Genomic DNA, 13097 nt, shown 5'->3' on the forward strand with positions numbered 1-13097 from the left:
GATATAATGCAGTCCTCGGGAGCCAAAAAATTGTACCGCATTATAGGTGAAACCGCGTTATATCCAACTTGCTTTGATCCACCGGAGCACGCAGCCCTGCTCCCCCGGAGCGCTGCTTTACTGCATTATATCCGAATTCGTGTTATATCGGGATAGAGGTGTAGCTGGGTAGATGCTGTGATTCAAGCTCTCAGGCCTACCTTTCGCTTCCAGGCTTCAGAGTCTCAGCTCCAGCCTGTGCTGCAATGCCTACACATCTATTTTTAGAGCACTAGGACAAGCCCTGCTAGCACCAGTCTTTGGACCCAGACTGGGAGGCTTGTTCCCAGATGCAATGTCATCAGATCCTTAGAGGCCTTAGTCAGGCACTGTACATACACTAATCAAAAGACGGCCCCATACAATGTAAGGGGGGGAAATTAAAGAGTTAATTGCCCATACTGGACTATCCAACCCCTCTCCCACCTAAAACAAGCACATATGTTCACACACACAAAACACCACATTTTATAAAGAGGTTTCTCTTGAATAATTTGTTTTTTTAATAAATGAGTTTCATGGGTACAGTGGAAATGTCCCCAACAACTGTGAGAGTTCTTAAAGTGCATCTTATCTTGCCCTACACCTTTTGAGCCGTTGCAGTCTATGACCATGTCTGCTCCAGAGAGCTTACAGCGGCATAGCTGTACCAATGCTGTAAGATCTCCCGTGTAGCTGCTCTATGCTGATGGAATAGGAGCGTGTTCTCCAGTCAACACAATTGAACCACCCCTCCACAAGTGGCATAAGTGCTGGAACTAGGGGTGCTTATGCACCCCCTGACTTGAAGGGGATTCCATCATATATAGGGTTTAGAATGTGGTTCTCAGCACCCCCACCATACAAATTGTTCCAGTGCCCCGATGAGCGGCGACAACCATGTCGGACAGCAGAGCATCTCCTGCCAACATAGCACTTGTCATAAATATAAAGGGAAGGGTAAACCCCTTTGAAATCCCTCCTGGCCAGGGGAAAGCTCCTCTCACCTGTAAAGGGTTAAGAAGCTAAAGGTAACCTCGCTGGCACCTGACCAAAATGACCAATGAGGAGACAAGATACTTTCAAAAGCTGGGAGGAGGGAGAGAAACAAAGGGTCTGTGTCTGTCTGTATGCTGGGCCTTTGCCAGGGATAGACCAGGAATGGAGTCTTAGAACTTTTAGTAAGTAATCTAGCTAGGTATGTGTTAGATTATGATTTCTTTAAATGGCTGAGAAAAGAATTGTGCTGAATAGAATAACTATTTCTGTCTGTGTATCTTTTTTGTAACTTAAGGTTTTGCCTAGAGGGGTTCTCTATGTTTTTAATCTAATTACCCTGTAAGATATCTACCATCCTGATTTTACAGGGGGGATTTCTTTATTTCTATTTACTTCTATTTTCTATTAAAAGTCTTCTTGTAAAAAAAACTGAATGCTTTTTCATTGTTCTCAGATCCAAGGGTTTGGGTCTGTGGTCGCCTATGCAAATTGGTGAGGCTTTTTATCCAACATTTCCCAGGAAAGGGGGGGTGCAAGCGTTGGGAGGATTGTTCATTGTTCTTAAGATCCAAGGGTCTGGGTCTGTAGTCACCTAGGCAAATTGGTGAGGCTTTTTACCAAACCTTGTCCAGGAAGTGGGGTGCAGGGTTTTGGGAAGTATTTTGGGGGGAAAGACGCGTCCAAACAGCTCTTCCCCAGTAACCAGTATTAGTTTGGTGGTGGTAGCGGCCAGTCCAAGGACAACGGGGGGAATATTTTGTACCTTGGGGAAGTTTTGACCTAAGCTGGTAAAGATAAGCTTAGGAGGTTTTTCATGCAGGTCCCCACATCTGTACCCTAGAGTTCAGAGTGGGGGAGGAACCTTGACAGCACTGTTCACACTGGTGCTTCTGTCAGTGTAATTTATGTCACTCGGGGGGGTTTATTTCACACCCCTGAGCAACATAAATTATACCAACAAAAGCGGAAGTGTAGACATAGACTCTCAATTCTGAATTGTGAGGCTATGTTAATGTGTTTTCACCCATTGTGAAAAAGGAAGGTGTGTCAATGAATGGCACATTGTGTTGCCATTTACACCTGAGCAAAGGGGGAGCAAAATGCTACTAATTCAGAATGGCAGCATTTCACACCCACTTCGCACTGATGTAAGTGACAGCACAAGGTCTAAGGCAGAGAATCTGGACACGGGGGTCATCACTCAACATCTGTGCAAAATGAATGTAGCACAGGTGTGAAACTGCCATTCTCTTTTACATCCGCTTTACACAAATGAACATGGAGAGACAATGTGAAAAACAGGAGAATCAGTCCCCGTTCCAGGCCAACGGGGGCTGCGGGAAGCGGCATGGGCCGAGGAATGTGCTGGCAGCTGCTTTCCGTAGACCCCATTGGCCTGGAATGGCGAACCGCAGCCAGTGGGAGCTGCGATCAGCTGAACCTGCGGATGCTGCAGGTAAACAAATTATCCTGGCCCGCCAGCAGATTTCCCCAACGGGCCGAATGCCAAAGGTTGCCGATCCCTGTTACAGAGTTATAAATTCAGGAAGATAATGGTGTATTTTAGAAATGTTCAGTCACTCACCTTCTTAACTATAGTGACTCTTGCAGTGTTAATGTTACTTAATGTGGGTATCAGAAAGATCTCATTACATGCAAGGCAGATTGTTTATCAGATTCCTTATACTGGAGCCTGGCCAATAGTAGACTCTAGGATCTGTTCAGCTCTCTCATAAACAGTTTGTCACTTTGTACTCTATTTGGGAAGTTTCATGTAATTTAAGAAGGATAGTTGCTTGAATTAGTTCTCTAGCTTAAGTAAGGGCTTGTCTACACTATCCGCCAGATCGGCGGGCAGTGATCGATCCAGCGGGGGTCGATTTATCGCGTCTAGTATAGACGCGATAAATCGACCGCTGAGCACTCTTCAGTCCACTCCGGTACTCCACCAGAACGAGGAGTGCAAGTGGAGTCGACAGAAGAGCATCAGCTGTCGACTTACTGCAGTAAAAACACCGCGGTAAGTAGATCTAAGTACATCAACTTCAGCTATGCTATTCACATAGAAAGAAAAATAAGTCAAATCACATTTCCATCTGAACATTTTGCACCAACAAATGTCACAAGTAACCCCAAAGATTACTAGAACACAGAGATATGCACATACTTCTTTTTTGTCTTTTGTGTGCTTACTTTGCTCATTGTCAGCACCTTCTTTGTGTTCCGGTCAGATTCATGTCAGATTCCAGTCAAAGGTGGGTGGGGAGGAGTACTATCTAATTGTAGCAACAGAGCTGAAACTAACACCTTTGTTGGATGGAAATAAGGGGGGGAAATCATGAAAACTAAGGGACAATGCTTTATTTTGAGGAACATTTTAGGGAAACACCATTTCTCTTAGCATAGCATGTATTTTTCTCTCAAGTGTACATTTGTACTGCTTCAAGTATACAATGCAATCATCATAAACTTCAATTTAATGTTTAAAGTGGTCAAGGACCATCCCTTAAAATAAGGGATGGGTGGTCACCTTGCTCTTATGCCTACCCAAAACCAATTCTAAACTATAAAACGGGGAAAAGAAAAATCCTTATTGTGACTGATAATTGCAATCCCCTGCAATATCTTTGGTGACCATCCTGTTTTAAGTTTATGGATGACTGTGGGCCAGGGATTGTATGCGATGCCAGTGGCGAGGGCTACCACAATGCCTCCAGGAACCAAAACCAGCGTGTGTGTGCATGGGGGGGGGAGTGATTAAAGTGAATCACTCAGGCTGTAAACCCCTCCAGAGAGGCACTCCTCCATATGGGAAAGGAAGCTTACATACACTGGTTCAAACTAGATTTTCAGAGACACACACAGAAAGGGCTTTTGGGACATAAAGGGTACATGGAAAGAGTACAGCGGACGGCAACAAATGATTAGGGGGCTGGAGCACATGACTTATGAGGAGAAGCTGAGGGAACTGGGATTATTTAGTCTGCAGAAGAGAAGAATGAGGGGGGATTTGATAGCTGCTTTCAACTACCTGAAAGGGGGTTCCAAAGAGGATGAATCTAGACTGTTCTCAATGGTACCAGATGACAGAACAAGGAGTAATGGTCGCAAGTTGCAGTGGGGGAGGTTTAGGTTGGATATTAGGAAAAACTTTTTCACTAGGAGGGTGGTGAAGCACTGGAATGGGTCACCTAGGGAGGTGGTGGAATCTTCTTCCTTAGAGGTTTTTAAGGTCAGGCTTGACAAAGCCCTGGCTGGGATGATTTAGTTGGGGATTGGCCCTGCTTTGAGCAGGGGGTTGGACTAGATGACCTCCTGAGGTCCCTTCCAACCCTAATATTCTATGAGTCTATGTGCACTGACACAAGACCTTCTTTCTGATCCAGCAAATGGATAGGACCTTGGATCCTAGGGGGGAGCTCAACCCTTGCAAAAGGGTTGGAAAGACTGATACCTACCACTGCCCTTCTTGGAGTTGTGGGTGACCTCTGATAAGCATCTGTGTAGTAGGTTCTTTTTATTGGTTGTATGTGTTTTCTCTGTAATGCTTTTACCTTCAGAATAAAGGTGCTTGCTTAGAAAGAGAGGTGTGGTGACTTATAACTGCTGTCAAGACACTGATCATAGCCCCCAGAGTAGAAGCAAAGCCCAGGTGCTGGCTGTTAGGCAGACTGGCTAGCTGGGGATATCACAGTGTAAGGCAGACAGCTGTGCAGCCTTAAAAGCCCTGGTCAGAAGGTAGTGGGACTGCTGGAGACTGGGAACTCCTGGAGTGGACCACAGAGGGGAGGATACAGGTGCAGCACCCTGAAACTGACACACACAATATTTTTTTTTTAAAACAGGGAATCTGTTTGAAGGATTTTGTTTTAAGTTTAGGACATTACTACTAAAAGGAATCCCTTATCAAAAATGAACTAATTACAAAAAACAAAAGTTGAAAGTGTCCCTTTAATGTTTTCACACCTACATTTGCCTGCCCGTATTGCACATCTGGTATGTTACCTAAATAACCCCACATTAAAACAGCGTTATTTAGGTTGCAAGGTCAAGCCCTTGGAAGTTAAGAAATGCCAGATTTAAGGTTGCCTGTGAAACTGAAATTCTGTCGCCTTTGTGCATATGCATTATGATACACTTCTTTAATTATATGACAATATATTATTATTTCCCACGTGATCTCCATACATACGGGGTCACACAAAGGAGAAGAACTGTTTCTAGAAACCACTTACATTCTTTGGACATTCCCACTTCAAAGCACTTCTGTAGTCTGCAGTATTGGCAGCGATTTCTGGTGACTTTATTAATAACGCAGTTTTTGTCTCTGTGACACGTGTAAACCATGTTCTTCTGAATGCTTCTGCGGAAAAAACCCTGCAATTAAGCAGAAAAAATAATGAAATAAAATCCCTGGGCTTCACACATAAATCATAGCCAGTCTCCTATTCTTTTAAGTTAATAATATGAATGCAACATTATGGCAAGATTATGATAATCTTACTGCCCTTATAAATATTAAAAGTTGAATATTGTTTTCTTGCAACATAAAGAGTATCTTTTCATCAAAAATAAAGGAAACTATTTTACTGTCAGGGTAAAGAAGACTGAGGTAAGTAGAAGCATTCAGAAAATGAGGCTCGAGGTCAAGGGTTCTCAAACTGGGGGTCAGGACCCCACAGGGGGGTTGCAAGGTTATTACAGGGGGGGTCATGAGCTGCCAGCCTCCACCCCAAACCCAGCTTCACCTCCAGCATTTATAATATATAAATATATTAAATATATAAAAAAGTGTTTTTAATTTATAAGGCGGGGGGGTGTCACACTCAGAGGCTTGCTATGTGAAAGGGTTCACCAGTACAAAAGTCTGAGAACCACTGTTAGGTTATGTTATAACATCCAGGCTAAAATAAAACATGTGAGCTTGGGTTTATGGATTTAGTTATCAACACTGTAAACACTGTTCCCTCCTGACTGATTCACTTTAAAATCCAACTCCCTAACCCAGTTTGGCACACTTTCTTCCAGCCTCAATTATCCCTTCTCCATTTGTTTTTGGAAGGATTTCTATTTTTATTTTGTGGTTAGAGGTGAAATAACTGTACAGTGGGCCAAATCTTGAGAGTACTCAAAATCCCCACTGAAATTAGCCAGACTTCCACACATGGAAGATTTCCAGCATCAGGGTCATTATTGATTTATGAACCTGAACACCTTCCCAAAAATATAAGTCCACTATCTATATCAAGAGAAAGAGAGTTAGTTCACAGAGGAATGAGAGAAATGAGAGTCAGGGAGTTAACGGAAATTATGTGTACATTGGGTGAGAAAATATTGGCCAACCTTAAAAACAACAACAACAACAAAAAACAAAACAAAACAAGACACGTGCCCTAAGAATTTTTACAGATCAGCCCACAGATATTCAGCAAAAGTAGTTCTGTAACTGAGCTCTATTAGAAAGTTTCATATTACTACTTAAATTTTCAACAGTGTTTCACCATCCAGCAGGATCAAATCTCAGTCAACACCACTCTACTGTGTAGGAATACTTGCCGATTCAATATCTAGAGGGGTTTTAGAGGTTTTGAAAATGTGTTCAACAAACCACAGGTGTACACCCTATAGAGCAACACAATGTTTGCTGACAAGGGATATAATAATAGTTCTGCATCCATAATTCATTTGTCCCAAGATGCAGTCATTATAGACTGTATGAAAGGGTTTCTTAATAGCAATTTTATAGATATGTAAGTAAATAATTTTATAGCCTTTTAGCTTCTTAACAGCTAGCCATGACTTCCAAGTAGTATCACCATGGAGAAGGATGCAGATGAAGTCTAATCATGAATCCCTTGCACCCCCAGAGCTTTTTTTATATCAATGCTATGAAAATCTCTCATTCAGTCAGAAGAATTGAAGAGTGTTTTCTTCATCATGCCCCTTGTGCAATATTTCTTGGGCCCTTGTGGAATCAAAGCCTCCTTTGGGGCTAGTTCTTTTGACTGAATTTAGCAGACGTTTGTCAGTACGGTCAAGTGGTAGAAAAATTTTGTTTCTTTAAGTTATCCAACATCACATTACAAAAGCCAAAGAAAAAATTTCCGAACTATTGAGACCCCCATTACGGGTGTACTGAAGTCAACACTGGGTGTTCATGCTATGAGTTACACCTATTGCTTGAAACCTTTCAAGAGAAAAATAGTACAAACATGTCTGTCTGTTTTATTTACTTGCTAAGGGAAAACATGTGTCCCTTAGCTTAATGACTGTACAATAATTATATTTACAACCTAACTCTATTATTTAGGTACTTAGACAGCCTTCCATACAGTAGTATCTGAACACCTCACAATTATTCATGCATTTGATCCTCATCATAGCCTGCTGTTGGAGAGAACTATTATTCTCAGTTTTGCCTATGTGCTGGGTAGACTGAAGACCCAGATTTTTAAGTCATTTAGATGTTGCGTCGCTCAGCGTTGCAATGCCTAACTAACCTACGTCTCCTTTTCAAGAGTGACTTAGGCACTTTGGAGCCCAAGTCAGTTAGGCATTGCAACACTAAGCAGAGCAACAGTCACTTGTCTGGGGAGATTAAGTGACTTGCCCAAGTACAGAGGGTATTTACCAACTTCCAAATGCAGAAATGATGAACGCAGCGGACTATCACTACAAATCAGTTCACAGCTGGCATGTGCAGCACTGAGCTACCTGTCCTGTTTCCCCAAGATGTACATTTAACATTTTCAGCTTCTATTGTGCCACATGACCTGTTCATAGCTCAGTGGCAGTCAACATTTCCCCCGACTCTAGGACATTATGAATGTAAATTGAATCTCTGGTGAAATTTCATCTTAGCTACTAAGGGAACTGTATTGCTTACATCCATCATACAAACCAAGCAGCAAGTTGCCCTGAATGAACAAACACCACAAGAAGTCTCCAATGCTGCCCCTGAATCTCCCATCCCTTCAGAAGGAATGAGATACTAGAATAATTTAACAAAACAGTAATCAACATTGCAAGATGCCACGAAAAAAAACCCCAAAAGACTGTCAGTTCTTCCTTAAATTGCAAGTTCTTTGGGGGCAGCAACTAGATAGCATCTGGTACATTGTGGGTACTGCTGGAATTAAAACAACCAACAAAATCACCCCAACCCTGACAACAGAGGAAACAAAACCCAAAATATATCAGCAGTACATGGCTCATTATACCCACTTGACACCCATTAACAGGTCACTTGTTCTGATTGCCTTCTCTTTTTCCTCCCTGATGGATTGTAATAAAATCCCAGGTTAAAAGGGTTGCTTAGATCTGGTGGCCTAGCAGAAACGTTCTCTCACTCCTTAGCAGAGAGATTGTAACCTTACAGCGAAACAGAACACGGAGATTCAACTCCAGAAGGGAGAAACACACCACGAGCATCCATAAGTTCATGTATCCATTAGTAATATTGGAGAAAGCTTAAAGAAAAAATTGGTATTTAGGTTAAAAAAACCCCAAACAAACAAAATACAACTCTCCCACAATACGAGTTTCTTTCATGGGACAAATTCTGTGTAAGAGAAGATTAACTGCAAAATTTCTTAAGAAAATACTCTGTACAAATTCTTTAAAGGTCATGTTTCCTTTTCATTCTGAATTTAGCACAAAAATGCAGAAAAAAACCAGACCTCTTAGCTTTCATAGACTGGATATTTTGAAATTTATCACACTGGTCCTGACCCAAAATTAACTTATTGAAATGCTGTTGAGGAATATCATCCACGTGCTAATACTGTTCTGTAAGGCAATAAAGCAATACCATTTTTACAAATGTTTGTGCAAACTGATTTATTTAAAAAGCTCAAAAAATTGCATTTGAAAATATTTGGTTTTTAGAATTTCCTCTCAACAGGCACTGACAAAGATGTCCAGACAACCAGTATGTTATTTTGCTTGCTTTCTTGGTAAATTCCACAATAGTACTGCACTACTGTACTACTATTAGTACTAATAGTACTGCAATAGTACTGTACTATTTTGATAAAAGAAGTTTTCCTAATTATAAACTGGCCATCAGAAATTACATTTTTGTAACCTGATTTTGAAAGCTACTTCAAGTAGGCCTCTGATTTTGCAGCCACAAGTTTTTGGGTACGAATACAGGCAGAATTGAGCCCACAGTTTTTTGGGAGGTCCTACGGTGAACTAGTTTATATATTTGGACACCAAATACAGTTTGCATATGGAATTTCCTGAAGTATTTCTTGAAAGTGACATACCCTTTCCAACAGGAGCACTTTTATTCCATTTATAATGCATCCTCCCACTGTGTGGGATATTTTGTCACTTTTAAGTGATGGCCTCCATATTTATGGCAAACAAATCTAATCTTTGCTGTTTAGTTACCCATATGGTCTGTTTTCAGCCAACTGGGGTCAAACCTTGGCCCCACTGAAATCCGTAACAAAACTCTGATTGTTTCCACTTTGATCAGAATTTCACCCTCGATATGCATTTTTGATTAGATGCACTTCTGTTTCTTCACTGCTTGTGAACACTTTCATTTGGAAAGCTGTTTTCACCAGCACTGTAAATATTCAATGTTCCTGGTAAAAATCACATCCAACTCTCAGAATAACTTTGTCTCAAGTAGGTCATCAATTTTACTAAACTAGTTCTGTATCTAATTAGTCCATCATCTATTAACCGTTCAAATTCATATGACTCAGCTTTGTGACATCAGTATGTAACAGGATGGTCAATGGTCTCACCTGGTGCTGCTTTCTAGCAAAGAAAATGTACCTTATGCAAATTATATGCTTATGTGACTATCAAGACATCTGCATTCCCTTTTTATGTGCCCTTTGGAAAATACTGTAGCTCTCCAGTGTGTTCTTGGCCTGGCACATACAGCATGGTGGAGGATTCATCCTCTACAATATCTCTTCAACACTTGCTTCCAGGAAAGTCTGAAAATGATGCCAATCACCTTCTCCATTCTACACACCCTCCCCAGAGTGATATAGCTTCACTCAGTGGTTGCAGAATCTCACCCATAGCTCTTGTTTTACCAACTAGCTGTTGATCCTAAGTGTCAAAAACACTTCTTAATTACCCAGGTGGGAAGATTCTACTTTTATTTTGTTTCCTGAATGGCAGCTACACTTTCCCTATCTCCTCTTCTTCCCCTACAAAGAGGGACGTCATTTCATTTAGATATTTACTTATATTAAGTGATAAATTCAAGATGCAACAATTAAATCTAGGCCATGAGCACCCAGACTATCTTGAATTCTACAGCTCACCTCAACACATGGTATCTGGAAGGCTTGACCTTGACTATTAGACCTCCCCTTGCTCATTTAATGTTTATTCCTTGCTCTACTGCATAGCTGAGGACTTGATACACCGTCTCAGGGGTTCCGTGTTTTCCCACCTCTCCCATTTTGTAGTGCACAGCAGAAGAGTTTGGGGGTGGGGATGGGGGATTGGTTCTTGTCTCTCTATTGAATTCCAGGTATTTATAGCAAGTCACCATAGTATCTGATCACCAGAGGTCACATGGTGCAGAGAAATATTCTCACGTAGACAGTGCATATTTGTTAAGGCCCAGTGCTCAGTTATAGCCAGAACCATTCCTTTATATAAATCTGGAGGTGTTTTCACCACCTGAGGGCTGGATTCCAAATGCTGGGCTAGCTATAACATACCATGATCCTTTTTGCTGCTTTTGGCAAGTACACCCAGCTATCAGTAAGGGGCAAGTCTTGCCTGTCTTGACATGTTCGTAGGCCCTACACCTCCTAGGATGCTCTTCTTTGCTGGGGGGAGATTCTGGTGGAAAGCTGACGCTTTTTAGCACTGATTTCATGGAATGCCGGACCTGCTTCCATTTTTTGCCCCTTGTGCACCAGCACAAACAAAGGCAGGTGTTGGGTTACGTTTTCTGGAAATTCACAGCCTTTGAGCAGACTGAGACTTTCACTTTGGCCTCCAATCAGTTTACCCCCATAATAAAACCTCTTCAACCCATTCAGCTTTGCCATATACAGTATTTAATAAAGAGCAAAGACAGGGCATTTTCACCCACTAGAGTTCATAATTAATACTCATCAGCCAGGCTGTGAATCACTTATTAGAAGTGAACAAAAAACAGAGTTAGAAGCTGACTTAACATAATTCATGTTTTGTTTTATTAGTATTGAATATCATTGCTAGGAATCTGTTGTGCCTGTGAGGCATGGGGCATTTACATGAACAGTTTCCATTATTGTTAATGGGCATTATAATACTGCATACATCCCCTGTGATGGGGAGAACAGAGACCTCCGCACAAAAAATAAGCAGAAATGATATTTTCTTTGTAAATTTAATATGTTAATTCCATGGAGAAAAACATTCTGCAACACACAACTTCTCTTTGTTTCCAATAGCATCTGTAGCACACTTGCATAAGAGTCAGGGAAGCTGCTAAAGACACATCAAGGTGCAATGTATTGTTCTAATGTGCTTTATGCCCACATCTTGGGAAAGGAACACAAAACCTGTGTTTTTAGTTTAGTGATGAAAAATGAAAAGTATACAGGAGTCCCACAGACTTGGAATTAATTGAGCATTTCAATTTTCAAAGAGTCTCTTAACAACTCTCTTACACAAAGAGTACAGATAAACATCTCATTTTAAAATTTTTACCCTTTCTGTGCTCCAGAAATATAGCAGTCTAAAGCATACCTTCTCCTTTTCCCCTCCACCACAATCTTGTTATCTCAATGGGTGATGGATAGAGTATCATGCTGGCCATGCTGCATTAGGTGTCCTCATTTACAGATTGCAAGGGAAAAAAAGGGTTGGGCATAAATTATTCAAAACCTATTGTATCAGTGTGTGTTTCCTGAACATTCACCACTGGCAAAGTAGACAGATTATTTTTCACTTTTAATTGTGTCGATACTTTATCTGCTCTGTTGAAAGTAGAGTGTGGTACGTGAAACCACATGTACAGAGGAGCAAATAAAGCCTGTTACTAAAGCCAAAGTAATCTATGTAACTTTAACACAATGCCAGATGAACCCCACCCCAACTCTAGATGCTATTTACTTTTGTAGTACTTGTCTATTACTATGTCAAACATGAAAGAGTTTAGTACAGGGCTAGGCTGCTTAAAGAACATCTGAACCGATTTAATAACCAGTGACATAAAGGACTTCAGAATGACAGCTGGATACAAAGGAAGTCATTGTGTATACGAAACCTTTGATAATGTTAAGTTCAACATGCTCTTACTCAATTCTTAGAGGAATTATAAACTCATAAAATCCTATGGGATGGTTATCCTGATATAACACCAATAAAATGTTGGATGAGTCCACACAATGCAACAGAGCTCTCTCTCTTCACAAACAGATTATTTTCCCAAGTCACATGATTTAAAGCCAAATGTTACACACACTTTTTGTCTGAGGAGGAGGAGGATTACCTGATCCAGAAGTTTTACTAAACATGTTCTGCTACCCTACTGTATGTCAAGTCTCATTTACAGCAGCAAATAGCTTACAGGTTGAAAAACTGACTTACAAGTGGCTGAAGTGGTAAGCAACTGAGAAAGACTAGGTACAAACTCACACTTCAGAAGTTGCTCAGCTCATTTGAATTAACGGTGATTCCCCACAAATACAGTCACTATGAATTTAGCGGCTCTACAGGTGCACCAAAGAATGGACTTTAAAATGAGCTTCTAAATCAAGCGTCTTCCTAGGATATTAGTAAAAGGAAAATAAAAATGGAGTAGGACAGGCTTTTCTACAACCCCATTTATTAAGCCATTTCTAAATTCAGATTCGCTGGTTTTTGTACCAGAAAAAATGCTGAGCCCTAGACCTTATTAATGTGTGGCTCTGTTTTTAAACTGGACCATAGGGAATACGATGCCTTTCTCAGTTGTATCTTCTTACTTTAATTACTAAAATAAACTTTTAATCTTGTTAACCGTACAGAATTTACACCACTAAGATAAGAAAGAGCTGAATTCTGTGATGTCAGAATTCCACATCAGAATTGTTATGTTGCAGTTAATTACACCTGTGCAAACT

General features: G+C 40.9%; 1 protein-coding gene across 3 annotated transcripts in view; it reads right to left on the minus strand.

Moving 5' to 3' along the window:
• Nucleotides 1–13097, minus strand: part of RARB (retinoic acid receptor beta) — a 307841-nt gene that overhangs the window by 67838 nt on the left and 226906 nt on the right. For all 3 annotated transcript variants that reach the window (XM_077811262.1, XM_077811264.1, XM_077811263.1), the window contains exon 3: nucleotides 5253–5394. In XM_077811262.1, coding sequence (XP_077667388.1) covers nucleotides 5253–5394 — 142 coding nt within the window. The remainder of the gene's footprint in view (nucleotides 1–5252; nucleotides 5395–13097) is intronic.

This window comes from Eretmochelys imbricata, chromosome 2, assembly GCF_965152235.1.
Source record: "Eretmochelys imbricata isolate rEreImb1 chromosome 2, rEreImb1.hap1, whole genome shotgun sequence".
In the NCBI taxonomy this organism is placed as follows: Eukaryota; Metazoa; Chordata; order Testudines; family Cheloniidae; genus Eretmochelys; species Eretmochelys imbricata.